Source organism: Oncorhynchus keta, chromosome 5, assembly GCF_023373465.1.
Source record: "Oncorhynchus keta strain PuntledgeMale-10-30-2019 chromosome 5, Oket_V2, whole genome shotgun sequence".
In the NCBI taxonomy this organism is placed as follows: domain Eukaryota; kingdom Metazoa; phylum Chordata; class Actinopteri; order Salmoniformes; family Salmonidae; genus Oncorhynchus; species Oncorhynchus keta.
In genome coordinates this window covers 14,845,880-14,865,760 of record NC_068425.1, presented here as the reverse complement: position 1 = coordinate 14,865,760, position 19,881 = coordinate 14,845,880, and the positions used below count along the sequence as shown (strand labels likewise).

The window sequence follows — 19,881 nt, the reverse complement described above, 5'->3', positions numbered from 1 at the left end:
ATCTGTGCCTGCCTCTGTGTGTGTGTTTTCAGCTGCGTGATGAAAGGGTAGCCGGTGCAGACGTGAGAGTGTGTTAACCTATCTCTTCAGAACTGTTTGACTCTTTCACAAAAACAAAAATGTACAAAAGTGTGCATAGCCTACCTCCTACCTCATAACACTGGGCACTACATACACATTGGTGTATACTGTGTATGTTGGTGTATACTGTGTATGTTGGTGTATACTGTGTATGTTGGTATATACTGTGTATGTTGGTGTATATTGTGTGTGTAGTTTTACTTTAGTTATGACATTTTATAGTCTGTATAGACTAGTTATTCTGCTGTTATTATACTCTTGTGATATTTACTGACGCCATCTAGTATGATAGAATCACATTTGTATTGATTTGTGATGACTGATAAGAGTAGGAGTCTAAGACATGTACCCAGACATTGGTTGCTCGTCATCACTGGGCCTGTTCGTATTTCCGCTCTCTGACAGTGTCTGGATCCACAACAGGGCCTCAGACACCATTACGTTTGTATTGAGGCTCAATTTCTTGGCTGTAACAGTCTCTCTCTCTGTGTCTATCTATGTGTCTCTCTCGCCATCTCTGCCTCTCTTTCTCCCTCCCTCTCTTTCTTTTATTTATGTATGTGAATATGGGTTGATCGTGTGTCTGTCTTCTCTTCTCTTCGCCCCTCCTAGCTCTATATTAGAACCAGCTGTGGAACATGAGGCTGAATGAATGGCTCATTGTGATTGGGCTGTCGTTCCTCTCTAAGGCTCTGTTTCTCTCACTCTCTCCTTCCCTCCCTCTGTCCCATGACAAAAGTATTCAACAATGGACTGAGTAAGAAAAAAAGGTCATAATGTGACGTTCTGTAAATGGAAACCACTGGCGTCATTTGGCCACAACTCCACATTGAAATGTACTAGTTAAGTCCCAGACGTTGCAGTGAAAGCCAAGGTATGAGAAAAAAAGGTAATAACCTCTATTATCATGCAGCTTATCTCCTGGAACTTGCGACAGAACCAATCTGAAATCACATGGATTTGGAGATGGGGAATGTTTGCTGTATTCCTTGCAAATCACGAATAAGTATAGGTCATGTCGTGGAGATCCCTTTGCAAGATACTGGGGTGTTCCTGTGGAACCAGAGGGGTGTGTTACATGGCACCGGGTTCAAGAGTGTGAGTCAAGAAGTGCATGAAAACATTGCTCAATGTCATGACAGGGAGGTCCCCAGTCAGCCTTGGTTGATTAGACATACAGCAGTCTGTGTTGTTGTGGTTCAGACTCAGACGGATGAGAAGCTTTCTAAAGGCTCTAGCTGCATCGAGGTCTGTTGCTCTGAAATGAGGTCCATCTACTCCTGAGTTTGACTGGCATGTTGTAGTGAGATGGAAATTAGGTTTTTCATGTGAGGAGCTGTCACTCTGAGGCAGTGGAATGTGTTTCTGAGGTTGGTTTTCTACTGCAGACCTGGGTGTTTTTAGTCTTACAGTAACCAGTCCTTGGCAACCTGCCTAAACATTGAGTAATCCCTGTTTTGTAAGAGAGGCCTGTTTGTAGCCCTCTGGAGAGGCTGGGATGGAGCTGTTAGAGTTGTCATGGACTTTTTGAGATTTGATGGCTGGTTAAAGCTTCACCTGGTACCTCAATGATGTGCTTCATTTGGAACTTGGCTGCATTTATCCCACGTTTATTGTGTGGGTCGATCTGGTCTTTTCTTTTTCCTGATCTCTATCTCAGTAGGATTATGAAATGGATGTTAGGATTTCTTCATATAAATGTTCATATCTTTCCATTATTTTCCTCCATGCTGTGCTCAGGTGCTGACCTTGAGAAAGAAGGGAGGAAAGAGAAAGAGAAGAGAAGCCAGAGTGAGGAGATTGGGGAGGAGGAAAGACCAACCCTGCAGCACACCGAGCAGCTGGTATGGAGCAGAAAATAAATCCCTCTTTTCCTAATTCTTAAACCATTCCCATTCCCAAACTTGTGTAGAATAGCAATCACACAAAAGGCAGCTATTTAATCCCTTGCCGTGAGGTAAGGCCGTGAATAAAGACAATGTGTTATTGGCACCCTTGATAAAGATTAGCAAAACAGACTATAAAATAAATAATACAAACACTGAGACATATTGTATGCTCAGGGAAATTGTATTATTATTATTATTATACTAATACAATTGCTCAAAGAAAGAGATTTTGTTTAACAGGTAAAGCAGTTTTTCTCAAATTGTTTGGAACCCCTGTTTTCAATAGCTTTCAATACCTCGCTGTGCGAGGATAACGACACTGAACCGCTAAAAAAAAAATATATATATATATTTGGAGAACACATTGGGAGGGATCTTAGACCATTCCTCCACACATAATCCTTCCAGGTCTTTGATATTCTTTGTCTGCGCCCTCTTCAATTCAAACCACAGTCCTGGTACTGGGTCAAATTCCTAATGCCATTGACCTTAACAAGAGCCCCGGGACCAGTGGAAGCTAAATAATAGCCTCATAACATCAAAGATCCACCACCATATTTTACAGTAGTTATGGGGTTCTTTTCTTCAGATGAGTCTTTCATTAGATGCAAAAACCCACCACTAGTGTGTGTTGTCAAATAGCTCTATTTTCATTTCATCTGAACATAACACTGGTTGCAATCCAAGTGCCAATGCTGTTTAGCAAACTACAGGTGTTTACGTTTTTTGGATGACATGAAAATAGAGCTCTTTGGCAACTGTTGACAAAATATAGCTAACTGAAATCCTACATTAAAATCATCTGTCTTTATAAAAGTGTGTCTTTAGCAGTGATTTAAAAAGAGACATGGAATCTGCAAGCCTGATCTACTCTAGACTTTGGAATGGCCCACAGCACCCTGCCAGAGGATCTCAGGCTGTGTCCTGGCTCGTAGGGAGATGAAACATCTGAGATATAGGATTGAGCAAAACCAAGTCTAGTCTTAAAGGTAAAAATCCTTCCTCCTTCCAACAACCACAAATTCCTATAATTTATCATGTTAAATAACACTAATATGTGATAACAATATTTGTTGTGATTTTTCTTTCTTTACTTTTGTTGTTTTAATAAGGTTGGTAGCAACATGAAATGTGAAAATCATTTTGGAAATCTGTTGCATCTAAAGTCTACTACAAAACCCACAATGCATTGATCTCCCTATGGGTTGGCTGGATAGCTACCTAGCTTGTTAGCTAGTTAGCCACCCAGCTTGTTAGCTAGTTAGCCACCCAGTATTGAAAACTGACATGTATGTTTGATGTTTTCGCAATCTTAGTCATTTTCCTCTTAACTTCCAGTGTAGTGAGAGTGCTGATCACAATGCCATGTCATGTCCACGGTCTTTCTGCCTGTGTGAACGGCAAGAGATCAAATACACATGAAAACATGAAATGACCCCAGGAATCGATAGAACTTCGCTCAGCGATACCCTAAAACAATATAACATTCAAAATGGGTGAGTCTTTCCTTTTAAATGTGACTAATACATATTTTCTGAAAGTGACTGGTAGCTAAAATAGGTCTGGTATGGTTACATTTTCTAAAATCAACATTTTGCCATGGCCATCTCAGTCTCCGGACTTGAACCCCATTGAAAACCTGCTGTTTGAATTGAAGAGGGCAGTCCATAAGTGTAGAGGAAGGATATCAAGGATCTGGAAAATTGTGTTATGGAAGAATGGTCTAAGATCTCTCCCAATGTGTTCTCTGAACTCATAAAACACTTTAGAAAAATACTCAATGTATCATCGCAAGGTGAGGTATTGAAAGCAATTGAAAACAGGGGTGGCAATCATTTTGACCCCTCTCTTTCTCTGAGCAATTGTATTAGTATAAAAAATAATTTTTCCCCAAAAAAATCTGCATACAATATCTCAGTATTTGTATTATTTATTTTATAGTCTTTTTTGCTCGTCTTTAAAAAGGGTGCAAACAATTCTGGACCTGACTGAAGTACTGAGAGTTTTCTTCCAGAACTAAACCTACTGTATCTTACCTACTAACCATGATGGTCACCCTCCTCTGATCACAAAGATATGTGCATTGTGTAATGTGTGGTAAGAAATGTAGTATGTATGTTTTGATACAGGTGAGGGACATCTGTAGCTTTTATTGAGGGACTCTGTGATAACAATGTAGCGCTACATTAGCACATTCTGAAACGACTTGGGCGTATCAGTGAAGCAACAAGTCACAATGATTAAAAGTAGCAAAGCAGCCATCACACAGCCACACTGGCATCCAACAGGACATCAGCAGTCTGAGAGACACATACTATTTTGTGCTTGAAGGATCTGAGTTTTTCTCCCCTTGATTTCTAATCATAATAGTCAGAGTGGAGGACCCTGGAGACGGGCAATGTTAACTTCTGCTGGTCTGGAATGTGGGGAGGTGGGCAATGTTAACTTCCGCTGGTCTGGAATGTGGGGACGTGAGCAATGTTAACTTCTGCTGGTCTGGAATGTGGGGAGGTGGGCAATGTTAACTTCCGCTGGTCTGGAATGTGGGGACGTGGGCAATGTTAACTTCTGCTGGTCTGGAATGTGGGGAGGTGGGCAATGTTAACTTCTGCTGGTCTGGAATGTGGGGAGGTGGGCAATGTTAACTTCCGCTGGTCTGGAATGTGGGGAGGTGGGCAATGTTAACTTCTGCTGGTCTGGAATGTGGGGAGGTGGGCAATGTTAACTTCCGCTGGTCTGGAATGTGGGGAGGTGGGCAATGTTAACTTCTGCTGGTCTGGAATGTGGGGAGGTGGGCAATGTTAACTTCCGCTGGTCTGGAATGTGGGGACGTGGGCAATGTTAACTTCTGCTGGTCTGGAATGTGGGGAGGTGGGCAATGTTAACTTCTGCTGGTCTGGAATGTGGGGAGGTGGGCAATGTTAACTTCCGCTGGTCTGGAATGTGGGGACGTGAGCAATGTTAACTTCCGCTGGTCTGGAATGTGGGGAGGTGGGCAATGTTAACTTCCGCTGGTCTGGAATGTGGGGACGTGGGCAATGTTAACTTCCGCTGGTCTGGAATGTGGGGAGGTGGGCAATGTTAACTTCTGCTGGTCTGGAATGTGGGGAGGTGGGCAATGTTAACTTCCGCTGGTCTGGAATGTGGGGACGTGAGCAATGTTAACTTCCGCTGGTCTGGAATGTGGGGAGGTGGGCAATGTTAACTTCCGCTGGTCTGGAATGTGGGGACGTGGGCAATGTTAACTTCCGCTGGTCTGGAATGTGGGGAGGTGGGCAATGTTAACTTCTGCTGGTCTGGAATGTGGGGAGGTGGGCAATGTTAACTTCCGCTGGTCTGGAATGTGGGGAGGTGGGCAATGTTAACTTCCGCTGGTCTGGAATGTGGGTAGGTGGGCAATGTTAACTTCCGCTGGTCTGGAATGTGGGGAGGTGGGCAATGTTAACTTCTGCTGGTCTGGAATGTGGGGAGGTGGGCAATGTTAACTTCCGCTGGTCTGGAATGTGGGGAGGTGGGCAATGTTAACTTCCGCTGGTCTGGAATGTGGGGACGTGGGCAATGTTAACTTCTGCTGGTCTGGAATGTGGGGACGTGAGCAATGTTAACTTCCGCTGGTCTGGAATGTGGGGAGGTGGGCAATGTTAACTTCCGCTGGTCTGGAATGTGGGGACGTGAGCAATGTTAACTTCCGCTGGTCTGGAATGTGGGGAGGTGGGCAATGTTAACTTCCGCTGGTCTGGAATGTGGGGACGTGAGCAATGTTAACTTCCGCTGGTCTGGAATGTGGGGAGGTGGGCAATGTTAACTTCTGCTGGTCTGGAATGTGGGGACGTGGGCAATGTTAACTTCTGCTGGTCTGGAATGTGGGGAGGTGGGCAATGTTAACTTCCGCTGGTCTGGAATGTGGGGACGTGGGCAATGTTAACTTCCGCTGGTCTGGAATGTGGGGAGGTGGGCAATGTTAACTTCTGCTGGTCTGGAATGTGGGGAGGTGGGCAATGTTAACTTCTGCTGGTCTGGAATGTGGGGAGGTGGGCAATGTTAACTTCCGCTGGTCTGGAATGTGGGGAGGTGGGCAATGTTAACTTCCGCTGGTCTGGAATGTGGGGACGTGGACAATGTTAACTTCTGCTGGTCTGGAATGTGGGGACGTGAGCAATGTTAACTTCCGCTGGTCTGGAATGTGGGGAGGTGGGCAATGTTAACTTCCGCTGGTCTGGAATGTGGGGACGTGAGCAATGTTAACTTCCGCTGGTCTGGAATGTGGGGAGGTGGGCAATGTTAACTTCCGCTGGTCTGGAATGTGGGGACGTGAGCAATGTTAACTTCCGCTGGTCTGGAATGTGGGGAGGTGGGCAATGTTAACTTCTGCTGGTCTGGAATGTGGGGACGTGGGCAATGTTAACTTCTGCTGGTCTGGAATGTGGGGAGGTGGGCAATGTTAACTTCCGCTGGTCTGGAATGTGGGGAGGTGGGCAATGTTAACTTCCGCTGGTCTGGAATGTGGGGAGGTGGGCAATGTTAACTTCTGCTGGTCTGGAATGTGGGGAGGTGGGCAATGTTAACTTCCGCTGGTCTGGAATGTGGGGACGTGGGCAATGTTAACTTCCGCTGGTCTGGAATGTGGGGAGGTGGGCAATGTTAACTTCCGCTGGTCTGGAATGTGGGGAGGTGGGCAATGTTAACTTCCGCTGGTCTGGAATGTGGGGACGTGGGCAATGTTAACTTCTGCTGGTCTGGAATGTGGGGACGTGGGCAATGTTAACTTCTGCTGGTCTGGAATGTGGGGACGTGGGCAATGTTAACTTCCGCTGGTCTGGAATGTGGGGACGTGGGCAATGTTAACTTCCGCTGGTCTGGAATGTGGGGACGTGGGCAATGTTAACTTCCGCTGGTCTGGAATGTGGGGACGTGGGCAATGTTAACTTCTGCTGGTCTGGAATGTGGGGACGTGGGCAATGTTAACTTCTGCTGGTCTGGAATGTGGGGACGTGGGCAATGTTAACTTCCGCTGGTCTGGAATGTGGGGACGTGGGCAATGTTAACTTCTGCTGGTCTGGAATGTGGGGACGTGAGCAATGTTAACTTCCGCTGGTCTGGAATGTGGGGAGGTGGGCAATGTTAACTTCTGCTGGTCTGGAATGTGGGGACGTGAGCAATGTTAACTTCCGCTGGTCTGGAATGTGGGGACGTGGGCAATGTTAACTTCCGCTGGTCTGGAATGTGGGGAGGTGGGCAATGTTAACTTCCGCTGGTCTGGAATGTGGGGACGTGGGCAATGTTAACTTCTGCTGGTCTGGAATGTGGGGAGGTGGGCAATGTTAACTTCCGCTGGTCTGGAATGTGGGGAGGTGGGCAATGTTAACTTCTGCTGGTCTGGAATGTGGGGACGTGAGCAATGTTAACTTCCGCTGGTCTGGAATGTGGGGACGTGGGCAATGTTAACTTCCGCTGGTCTGGAATGTGGGGAGGTGGGCAATGTTAACTTCTGCTGGTCTGGAACTTGGGGAGGAGGGCATCAGTCTGGGGCAACTCATTCCTCCTGGAGGAGGGAGAGAATGGCTGAAGGAGAGGAGGAGGTTAAAGTCTGGGTCTGGGAGTGTATCACTGAAGAATGGTTGGCTGGCTGTGCTGGTGCTGCTGAGGAGGAGCAGGGGGCTACACTGGACTCTAATCACTGCCATCTCAATGGAACACTGTTTACAGCCAAGAGAGAGAGGGAGTAAGGTTACCCACATACATGGTGGAGCACACAGACACGGCAGACACACGCACACGCACACGCACACACACGTGCACACACACACGTGCACACCCGAACACTCAATGAGGCACTGGTGTAGAGGCAGAAGCAGAAGGTTTGGGGGAGGGGAGGAATTGGAGCACCAGGCAATGTGTTAAAGAGAAGACAGTGGCTGTAACAGAGTACGTGTTCACTTGATGTGACTAGGAAAAGACAGGAATATTAAACCAAATTGAGAGTTAGTATGAGAGGGAGAAAGAGAGCGAGAAGGAGCGTGTAGAGGAGAGTTTTGGCCGTCGTCATTGCTGAGGGCTGGGATGTTTGTCATGCTGTGAAGCTGAACGGAACACTAATTATATCTCATCAACTGTACCCATGTCAAACAGCCCTCCACCTTCCTGTATGCTCTCAATGACACACACACACGAACACACACACATACACACACACCACCTTCCTGTACTCTCTCAATGACACACACACACACACACACACACACACACACACACACACACACACACACACACACACACACACACACACACACACACACACACACACACACACACACACGCCACCTTCCTGTACTCTCTCAATGACACACACACACACCAACTTCCTGTACTCTCTCAACACACACACACACACACACACACACACACACACACACACACACACACACACACACGCCACCTTCCTGTACTCTCTCAATGACACACACACACACACACACACACACACACACACACACACACACACACACACACACACACACACACACACACACACACACGCCACCTTCCTGTACTCTCTCAATGACACACACACACACACACCACCTTCCTGTACTCTCTCAATCACACATACACACACACACACACACACCACCTTCCTGTACTCTCTCAATCACACACACACACACACACACACACACACACACACACACACACACACACACACACACACACACACACACACGCCATCTTCCTGTTCTCTCTCAATGACATACGCACACACACACACACACACACACCACCTTCCTGTACTCTCTCAATCACACACACACACACACACACACACACACACACACACACACACACACACACACACACACACACACCACCTTCCTGTTCTCTCTCAATGACACACACACACACCACCTTCCTGTACTCTCTCAATGACACACAGACACACACACACACACACACACACACACACACACACACACACACACACACACACACACACACACACACACACACACACACACACACACACACACACACACACACACACACACACACACACACACACACACACACACACACACACACACACACACCACCTTCCTGTACTCTCTCAATGACACACACACACACACACACACACACACACACACACACACACACACACACACACACACACACACACACACAAACACCACCTTCCTGTACTCTCTCAATGACACACACACACGCCACCTTCCTGTTCTCTCTCAATGACACACACACACACACACACACACACACACACACACACACACACACACACACACACACACACACACACACACATACACACACACACACACACACACACACACACACACCACCTTCCTGTTCTCTCTCAATGACACACACACACACACACACCACCTTCCTGTTCTCTCTCAATGACACACACACACACACACACACCACCTTCCTGTTCTCTCTCAATGACACACACACACACACACACCACCTTCCTGTTCTCTCTCAATGACACACACACACACACACACACCACCTTCCTGTTCTCTCTCAATGACACACACACACACACACACACACACACACCACCTTCCTGTACTCTCTCAATGACACACACACACACACACACCACCTTCCTGTTCTCTCTCAATGACACACACACACACGTGGGCACGTGAGCGTGTGCGTATCTGTGCGTGTTTGCATTTGAGTGCATGTCTGTGTTTGTGGCCATATCAGTGTGAGAAAGACAGAGATAGGGAGAGCTACAATATACAGAGAAATTCGGGCTTCAAAAATACCACGTCAATTTAGTCAATGTTTCCAAGTGCCCTACTTTCCCTGAAATGGGCAAGAGCATAAACAGGCGCTGACGAAAGTCATGAGATTAGAGGGAGAGAGAGGACGAGCGAGGGGAGAGACAGAAATTGAAATGAGCAGAGAGAGACTCATTTCTTGCTGATGGAACAGAACAGAAAACTGGGCATGAACTAAGTATGCCCTGAGAACAAACTCAATTCAGGTCCAAACTGTTGATGTCTGTTTTACAGATTCAGCTGGTGAGGCTCCAGTGTCTAATGCAAGAGATGTAATGCTGAAAAAGTCAATCCCAGTTCTCACAAATGAATGACCTAGAAAGTTAATATTTATCGGCTGGGGAGGCACACGGAATCAGAGACCCCTCATTGTGGGCCGTATGTCATCGCTGGCAGCATGTCACTTTCCTCTTGCCACAAGCCAACAGAAACTGCAAAGGGTGTCAGAAGAATAGCTCAGCCATCACTATTAACTTCCAAACAGAAATGTTAGTACACCAATAGCAAGACATCCAGTAGGCAAATAGAAAGAAAGTTCGCAACAACATGAAATATGCATTGGTTTTCCCAGTGTCGATCCCAGTGTGCATTTGGTCATTGTTTTGATTGTGTTTAATGTGGTGAATGTACTATCCTGGGTTGAGTGTATTGAAGCAAGCGGAGGGGGAAGGGGGATGAGGGGAGACAGTGGTCAGCTGAAATCTCTTTATCGTCAGCTGACGAGTAGAGGGGGAGAGAATGAAAAGGGGGGGGGGGACAGAGAGAGGGAACAGAGAGGGGAAAATACATGGAAAAAGAGTGGGAGATAAAGAAAGGGCAAGAGTGTCTGTAAACCCTAAATCGAGAATCTCTGTTAGTGTTCACAAACGATTCCTAATAAGGCTGTAACTGGCCTCCAACCTCTCTCTCCTGGAATAAGCTGCCAGGAAACTTTCCCTTCTAACTCTTCTCCTCTCGGAATATTAGAACCAGAAACAAACAAAAGGTGAACTATCGAGCAGAAAGAACATAAGCAGGCAGAAATGCAGAGAAATGGCTAATTGAGGCTAAATATATCACACAGAGAGATTCTTAGGGACATACACAAGATGTTAGATATAGCCAACCCACCATATGACCATCCTACATGACCAATTAAACTCTCAGGCCACCCCAACAAAGAAGCAGTATATTGACCAATACAAACCCAGCTTACACTACTCCGCCCTCGTGAGAGAGAGAGACTTCAACTACAAGGTTTGTCATTGTGACCCTACACTCTTAGAAACAAGGATTCCAAAAGGGTTCTTCGGCTGTCCACATAGGAGAACCTTTTTTGGTTCCAGGTAGAATCCTTTTCGGTTCCAGGTATAACCCTTTTTGGTTCCATGGAGAACCCTCTGTAGAAAGGGTGACCTGTAGCCAAAAATGGTTCTTCAAACGGGTTCTCCTATGGGGATAACCAAAGAACCCTTTAAGGTTCAAGATTTTTTTCCACTGGCCTTACCCCTGCTGGTGTATCTATGGTATCCCCCCTTTGTGTACAATGTATTGGCAAATATCTTACAGTGGGTCGCTCCATTAGGAGTAGTTCTTCTGACTATGTTGTGGAAGTGTTTGATAGGTTTGTATGAATGTGTCTCTCTCTCCCCCCCAGGTGAGGTTTTGTGGGTAAACGTGTGACATCATGGCTCAGGTGCTGCACATGGACCCCAGCTTCCCAGGAGGTATGGTCCTAACTCTGCTCTTTCTATTTCTTAACATCATAATACTGAATCATCTCCCACAAACTATCATGTGAGTGAATCATCTATTTCTCATGTAGGGACTGTTTCCCAGACACAGATTAAAACCATAAAGTCCTTTCATTGGAGTTTCGCCCTTTGGCATGCTTTTCAGTCCAGGATTTAATTTAATCGGCCTTGGCCTGAAGTGTTTAACATCCAAAATAACTTAGATCAACCTAAAGTCTTTAAATACCTTAAACCGATCAAGGTCTGGCTATAACCGACTCCTTTATTTATCAAACTTTGTTTCTACCTAATTTGTGTAGCTATAAGAGTGCATACCCAAACATTCCGTATCCTCGAGAGATAATGCTTTTTTCTGAAGTCTGAGTCCGAGATTAGATGGCAGATTTCGGCTTGTTTTAACTCTATTTCCTGTTCCCTGCAGGGAAGCTTACCCCGTCCGCTCCCCCCTCCCTGCATGGGAAGGAGCAGGAGGCGCCCTACTCTGTGGAGACCCCCTACGGCTACCGTCTGGACCTAGACTTCCTCAAGTATGTCAACGACATTGAGAAGGGAAACACCATCAAGAAGGTCCCCGGTCAGCGCCGGCCCCGCTACGGGTCTCTCCCCCGGGGGTACGGCTACACGGGCTCCTGGTGGACCTCCACAGAGTCCCTGTGCTCCAACACCAGCCAGGACAGTCGCCAATCATCCTTCTCCTACTGCGCCCCGGGCTACCACCCACACAACTCCCACTCCCAGAGGCCCAGCTTCAGCACGGCCCGGGTGGAGAAGACCCTGCTGGACGCCCGCAGGAAGTTGGAGGAAGAGAAAGAAGGGGGCCCCAGGAGGTTCTCCAGCACACTTGGTAGCATGCACAACAGCATGGCCGGATCCACCACCTCCCTGAGCAGCGCCCACAGCTACAACCGCACCCATGGAGGAGGAACGGGCTCCTTCACCCCCATGAGCTCTGGCCTGTCCACCCCCGTGTCGCCCACCCCGGCCCACCTGCAGCATGTAAGAGAGCAGATGGCGGTGGCTCTGAGGAAGATCCGGGAGCTGGAGGAGCAGGTGAAGAGCATCCCCGTGCTACAGGTGAAGATCTCTGTGCTGCAGGAGGAGAAGAGGCAGCTAAGCGTCCAGCTGAAGAGCCAAAAGTTTCTGGGACACACCCTTGGCTTCGGCAGAGTGGGCCGGCCCCGAGGGGAGCTCTACATCGACATCCCAGAGGAGGAGGTGAGCTCTGGAGCTGGAGCCACCATCAGGGTTGCAGCAGGGCCTCTGTCCCCCACCACCCCTGAGGGCTCCAGGCCGCAGGCAGACTCAGGCTGTGAGATTGAGGACACGGTGATCGTGGGTGGAGCGCGGCCAGCTGGGCAGAGGGAAGTGCGTACCATTGGGGTGGGACCAGAGGAGGCGAGGGGCAGCCAGCAGGTGGCTGTGGGCATTGGGGTGCAGGAGCAGGACCTGGGGCTGGTGCCGGAGACAGAGGCCCTGAAGAGCCAGGTGGGCCAGCTGGAGGGCCAGCTGAAGAGTACGATGCAGGAGCTGCAGGCTGCCCAGCAGCAGGTGCAGGCAGCTAAGAGGGAGAGGCAGGCTCAGGCCCCCCAGGCAAACCACTCGGTCAGGGCCACCAGTCTGAGCTGGCAGGAGCAGCAGGGACGCAGCCTGCAAACGGTAGTCAGCTTTACCCAGCAGCCCCATCACCGGGCTCAGAGGACTGTGGGAATCCAGGTGTACACGCTGGAGCAACCAGCCACTGTGGTGGGGGTGGGCACGTTGCTCCGAGCAGAGGGGTGCAGCTCCCCCTCCCTCCCTCCAGGTGGTACAGTCCTGGAGGGAACCCACAGAGGACATGCACAGGCCCTGGGCCCAGAGGGTAGGTCTGACTTCAGTGATAAGTTACAAGTGATATCAAATTAAATGAAGTAGGTTTAAATGGGGTGGCAGGTAGTCTAGTGGTTAAGAGCGTTGGGCCAGTAACCTAAAGGTCACTGGTTCAAATCCATGAGCCGACTAAATGAAAGACAAAATGTACAAATGTTTTCTATAACAACTAGTCAAGTTAAAAACCATGTGTTTTCTTTGATTGTTGATCCATATTTTGTCCTCTTCCTTTCCATTCCTCCAGATGCAGCTGTTGAGCTGCCCATCGCCATCTCCTCCAAACAGGTTCGAGAGGTCCTAAGAAGTGAGCTGTCCACCTCTGTGCCTGTCACTAATCCTGCCATCGCCATTGATACCATTGGTAATCAGATGGCTTTGCTGCATCTGAAGGAAGGAGAGACACCCCAGCACACTGCCATAAACACCGTCCAGTCTCAAGAAGACCCATCAAAGCCAGGTAGCTATGGACCGTACGACTCCTTACCTTAACCCTTCCGCTAACTGTCCCTGACGTAACATAACATTGTGGCAACATTGGGTCTTCTCTCCAGCTGCAGCAGCCTCTCCCCAGACAGCCCTGAGGTCCATAATGAAACGTAAGGCAGAAGGAGAACCTGGCTCTCCATCCACCAAGAAGAACCTGCAGTTCACTGGAGTCAATGGAGGGTACGTGTGTTATTGATAGTGTATGACATTGTTTACGTGTAACAGTGTATTCATGTTACACTACAGAAAGCGTGAGTTGACGTGTGTGATAGATCAGTTCTGTCCTGCAGGTATGAGTCCACCTCATCAGACGACAGTAGCAGTGAGAGTTCAGAGGAGAGTGATGCCAGTGAATATCATGAGACCACAGAGAAACTCCCAGAAGCACCAGAGTCTGCAGCGGGACGGCACCAGAAAGCAGCAGCAGTCCCAGTCTCCTCCACAAGGCTAGAGCATGTCACTCCGCTCCCAGCCACTACCGTCCAACCACCAGCCTGCGAACCTGCCTCTGAGCGGAGCACCAGCCAATCAGCAGCAGTCCCAGTCTCCTCCACAAGGCTAGAGCATGTCACTCCGCTCCCAGCCACTACCGTCCAACCACCAGCCTGCGAACCTGCCTCTGAGCGGAGCACCAGCCAATCAGCAGCAGTCCCAGTCTCCTCCACAAGGCTAGAGCATGTCACTCCGCTCCCAGCCACTACCGTCCAATCACCAGCCTGCGAACCTGCCTCTGAGCGGAGCACCAGCCAATCAGCAACCGTAAGCATGGGACTGCAGCATGTATCCACCTTATCACCAACCTTGAACACTGCCGTGCAACAATGTGCCTCTGACTCTGCTCCCACTGAGACGACCTACCCGTCTCCAGCCAATGACTGTGTCCGTCAGGGGAGTATTGTCCAATCATCAGTCCCAGACGCCATCCCTCAGGAGTGTACCTCCATAAATACTAGCACTGAACCCACTACACCTGAGCAGTGCATCGTGCAATCAGCTGCTACCTGTTCTGCACCCCCCAAGCCACCCAGATGCCAACCAGAAGCCACTAACCCGGAAGTAAAGCAGGGTGTCACCCAATCAAATACCACTGATGTCACCGTTCAGCTTGATGCCATCAAATCACAAACTACTGACCTCGCCCCTCAGCATTGGGCCGCCCAATCATCAGCTACTGAACAAAGCTCCCAGCAGAGGAGAGTCCAGTCACCAGCCTCGACACCAACACCTGGAAACACCCCAAGTGCTGCTGGAGCAGCCAATCAAGAAACCAGGTAAACCAGCACAACCATTTAAAAACTAATCAGTAGATTTGTCAATCCATGAATGATCTCAAGTGCAGTATGATATTGTGTATGTGCGTGTATGTGTTTGAATTTGCTGTGTTTTCTTTCATCTCTGTCAGACTGGAGTTCAGTGAGAGCCTGATGGCATCTCTCCATGCCCTGCAGAAAGCCCTGGGTGAACCAAATGCTTTCAGCCAGCAAGCAGCAGTATGCTATTCTCTCTGCCCACCATGCCAGTTTAGATGACTTCATCTATGACTTGTCATTTCATATAGTCACTTTCTACATGATTGTGTTCATGTAACCGACAGGGATTTGAACTCAGGTCTCCTGCACTTTACAATACTGGGTTATCCCATTGAGCTAAAGCTGTTAGGCCTACATCCATCTGTGTATCATAAACAGTGTGAGTTACTTTGACCAGTCCTGTCTGGTTGTTAGTCTGAGACCGCTCTCTGTGTTTTCCCTCCCCAGAGGACAGCCTACACCACGGTGCTCCAGGAGTGGCTTCGTGTGTCCTGTCACAAGGCAGCTGACACTGCCATGGTCAGGGCCTATATGGATACCTTCTCCTCCGTCTCCCCACAGCTGCTGAAGTTTGTGGTCAATATGGCCGACGGCAACGGCAACACGGTCCTGCACTACACCGTCTCCCACTCCAACTTCCCTGTGGTCAAGCTGCTGCTGGACACTGGTGAGTGACTGGGGGATGTGTGTGTTTACAGACAAGAGAATAGTGGTTTACTTTTATGGTGGACAAGTAAGTGTTTGGTTTGTTTGAACAGTACATGGATCAGCACTGTATGAATGTGTATATCTAACACAGACTTGTGGTCTGCCTCAGAGCCATAGATACCATTGACTGTATGTATAACCTTGATGTACTGCATGACTGTTAGTGGAATGGCTTAGGGATATGACTCTCATAATAAACGTGTCCTGGTCTCTCTCTCCCTGTCAGGCCTGTGCAACGCTGACAAGCAGAACAAGGCCGGGTACACAGCCATCATGCTGACAGCTCTGGCTGCCTTCCACTCTGACAGTGACCTTCACACTGTCCTGCAGCTGCTGCGCACAGGGGATGTGAACGCCAAAGCCAGCCAGGTACACTATATGCCCCCTGCTGGACAGCAGGCCTCCCTGCACACAGCCAAACTCAGGCAGACCGATGACATCCCTCCCGAGCCCCTGACAGAATGGCTTTTTCAGCTACTTCAGTTAGATGGCTCCTTTGCATGTATGTTGCTGATAGCTCCACATTGTATCTATGTTCTGGTTGTTGGGCCAGGACATGTCTTTTCTTGCCTCCAATGGTTTTGTCATTTTGTGTAAGAAAAGCTGACTGTTGGTGTTAGGCCAGCTCTTCTAACTACTGCCTGGAGTTTTTCCAGGTCAGAAGGTCACACGATCAGGAGACTGGTAAAACTCGTGGCCTTCCTAACGGGTAACTGTTGTATGTTGTTAGGCGGGTCAGACGGCGTTGATGCTGGCAGTGAGTCACGGACGAGGGGACATGGTACGGGCGCTCCTCTCCTGCGGGGCACAGGTCAACATCCGCGACGACGACGGCTCCACGGCGCTCATGTGTGCCTGCGAGCATGGCCACGTCGACATCGTGCGTCAGCTGCTGTCTGTGCCAGGCTGTGATGTCACTCTCACTGATAACGTGAGTCAACAAACCTTCTCCCAAACTTCTAGATTTTACATAGCATTTTACTAGTTGCTTTCCCACCCCGTTTTCCCTACTCTCTGTCTAACAGCATCTGTGAGTCTCCCATGTCAATGCAGTGTCTTTGACTGTTTGTTTTCTACTCTCTCTTATTTTGCTCTCGGCGGTGCAGCTGTGTGCACCAGCTCCCAACCCTGTCTCTCATCCTTCCCTCAGCCTGACCTACTTTGTCTTGCCTTTCTCACCCTCTCTCTCTTTGGCAACCCAACCTATGGTTATCTCTCTCTCTCCACTAGGATGGCAGTTCAGCCCTGTCCATAGCCCTGGAGGCCAGTCAGAATGACATCGCTGTGCTTCTCTACGCTCACCTCAACTTCGCCAAGCCTCCTTCTCCTGTAAGTGTTGTCAAACAGAGAATTTCCGTTAACATTTCAACAAACACCAACACACACTCATTTGTGGGTGCATCAGGTGGTGATTTATAGATGTTGTTTTACCCTCAAGGTATCACCAAAGTCTCCTCTTTTGGGATCCTCTCCCCCCTCTGGTGAAACAAAGTGACCACACTGTAAGATACCTTTTGGAGAATTTAGCAGCACCTCTTCAACCAGCTCCTCAACCATTCCACCACAAGTGTTGATATCTGTGTATATGTGTGTGTGCGTTTGTGTGTGTGTGTGTGTGTGTGTGGGAGAGTGATTGTAATGGTATTTTTCCTCTTCTCTCCGTCTGTTCTCTCTGTATGTGCACGTCGGCATGAAACCCAGCACTTGACACGATCCTAACGCATCTTTTCTTTAAACGGAAAGGAATTCATTGTGATGCTATACTCACATGTAGTTGTTTACGCACAAGAGTCCGTTGTTTGTTGTTGTTAGTGTCGGTTGAAATCAATCTCTGATAATATTCACATGACAGAATAAGCCGTCCCCTTGTTACAGATCAACACACAAACTCAACTCAGCAATAGTCCCACTTACATTCATTTTGTGTCTTTTATTGCCACTAGATGAGCAAGATTGTATTACTTTACCGTAGTTCATTATTGTCGCTTATTGTTTTGTTTCCGTTGAATTTGTTACTTATTACTGTTCCAGCGATAAATGTAATTCTATATATCATTGATAATCGATCAGTTGCAGTGACACGGTAGGAATGTGTTGTGTCTCATCACAATCATTTATGGAATGCATAAAGTCACCCATATCACTGTGAAATGATTCATTGACCCATATCATTCTAAAACTACAAAATCACCCATTTCATTCTAAAATACACATATCTCTCTGAAGTGTCCTTTATCGATTGTATCAGTCAGCTGATTGGTACTAAAACAATTCTGATAGAGGACTCCAGTTTAATTCCGTACAAAAGATGGAGATTTCTACACAACCTTTATTTACCCGAGAGTATTTTTGATAGTGTCTTTTTATTCAATTCAAATTTCACATAGGTAATGGTATGGATCTCCAACACTTATAACAGATGACAACCTTTGCACACAGCATTGCTACTTTAGATGTCAGACACCTAGCTGTGGTACGGCCGACAGCACCCTTATCAGGACACTGTTGTTCTAAATGATGGTCTTACTGGCTAACTTCCAACCACATTTTAGTCATTGTAACGGTTAACCATTTTTTTCTGAATTTTTATCCAAAGATCTTCCCCTCATAACAACTCTTTTGTTACACTGTATGTTGTGGTGATCTGTCTGAGTGTAAAGATAATAATATGTGTTGACCAGACAGATAATTCCCAACAAAACATTTGGTAACAGCAACATTATCGTCGAGGTCAATAACATTTGTAATGTTCATGAGAAGGCAACTAGAAATGGTAGCTACTCGAACTGTCCAATAAAGGTACTACATTTCTGAAATGAAAGATTGTTTATTTTCTTGAATAAAAGGTTTTATGAGTGGTTTTACTGAGGGAAGGAGTGACGTGGGGTGTTTGGGTACTGACTAGGGTGTGTAAGGTGGTAGGCAAGGTTCAAATTCCTGTTCAGTGGGCACCCTTTTTGGATTGGTTGGTAACTAGAAAGTGACAGAATGGACTATGGAGCTAATGAAGAATTTGCATTGTAATATAGGTATGCCAAAATTATAATAATATATGACATTATTCTACAGTAGTAGTGATGCATAAAATTATCATTTAAAAATGATTGAAGTCCAGAATACAGAAATACACTGAGTATACCAAACATTAAGGAAACCTTCCTAATGTGGAGTTGCCTCACCCTCTGAATGGCACACATACACAGTCATGTCTCAATTGTCTCAAGGCCTGAAAATCCTTCTTTAACCCGTCTCCTCCCCTTCGTCTACACTGATTGAAGTGGATTTAACAGGTGACATCAATAAGGGATCATAGACTGACCAGGTGAATCCAGCTAAAAGCTGTCTTGGAAAGAGCAGGTGTTCTTAATCTTCTGTATACTCATTGGTGTCTCAATTTGGATTTGTCTTTTTAAGTCATTTCCCCCCCACCTTTAATACAGGATTTCCTTCGCAATTAGATTTTTATAACGTTTTATATTTGTTTTACATTCGTTTTTATACATTTCTATTTGTATTACTTGTTCACAACTATAGGTTTACCTCCTGGCACATTTAGGTTTTGTTATTTTGCCTTCTGTAATATGCTCAGTTTGTATTTTTCCCCATTTGGTTTTATGGTATTTGGATGAAAATAATAAATCAGCCTTCATCGTAAATCGTCTCTGTGTGTGTTTCTAGTAACAGTCGAAACTGGACCAATCTCTCTGATTAGAATAAGGCCTTCTTGAATCTTCAATACAACGTGGATGATACTGTCATTTATAATACATTCCAAGACCATGTTCTTCTGCCCTTACATAGGCTATTAGCCTAATCCGTCAAACTAATAATCATAATCACAATAATAAAAGTAGGCTATTAGCCTACTCTGCAGTGGGTATTGAACAGGACCTTGCACGCAATTAACGTTTGGCAAGGAGTTTGAATAGAGCATTTCTCGAGCCAGCTGTAGCCTAATTGTGCATGATTTGACCAACAGAGCGCGCTGTTGCATTTA

The 19,881-nt window shown here is 47.2% G+C and overlaps 1 protein-coding gene across 4 annotated transcripts in view; it reads left to right on the top strand.

The window, feature by feature from the left end:
• Positions 1-19,881, top strand: part of LOC118365368 (KN motif and ankyrin repeat domain-containing protein 2-like) — a 29,118-nt gene that overhangs the window by 7,052 nt on the left and 2,185 nt on the right. Inside the window, exons 1-13 of one of the 4 annotated variants that reach the window (XM_035747532.2) lie at positions 1,963-2,959; positions 3,309-3,466; positions 11,418-11,487; positions 11,936-13,372; positions 13,625-13,837; positions 13,932-14,046; positions 14,157-15,137; positions 15,269-15,356; positions 15,624-15,843; positions 16,111-16,253; positions 16,615-16,815; positions 17,115-17,213; positions 17,323-19,540. In XM_035747532.2, the coding sequence (XP_035603425.2) occupies positions 11,448-11,487; positions 11,936-13,372; positions 13,625-13,837; positions 13,932-14,046; positions 14,157-15,137; positions 15,269-15,356; positions 15,624-15,843; positions 16,111-16,253; positions 16,615-16,815; positions 17,115-17,213; positions 17,323-17,379 (3,594 nt within the window). In that variant the 5' untranslated portion in view covers positions 1,963-2,959; positions 3,309-3,466; positions 11,418-11,447 and the 3' untranslated portion in view covers positions 17,380-19,540. Of the gene's footprint in view, positions 1-1,821; positions 1,926-1,962; positions 3,467-11,417; positions 11,488-11,935; positions 13,373-13,624; positions 13,838-13,931; positions 14,047-14,156; positions 15,138-15,268; positions 15,357-15,623; positions 15,844-16,110; positions 16,254-16,614; positions 16,816-17,114; positions 17,214-17,322; positions 19,541-19,881 lie in introns of those variants that run through there. The other 3 variants (XM_035747530.2, XM_035747531.2, XM_052518794.1) reach the window with 3 other exon arrangements.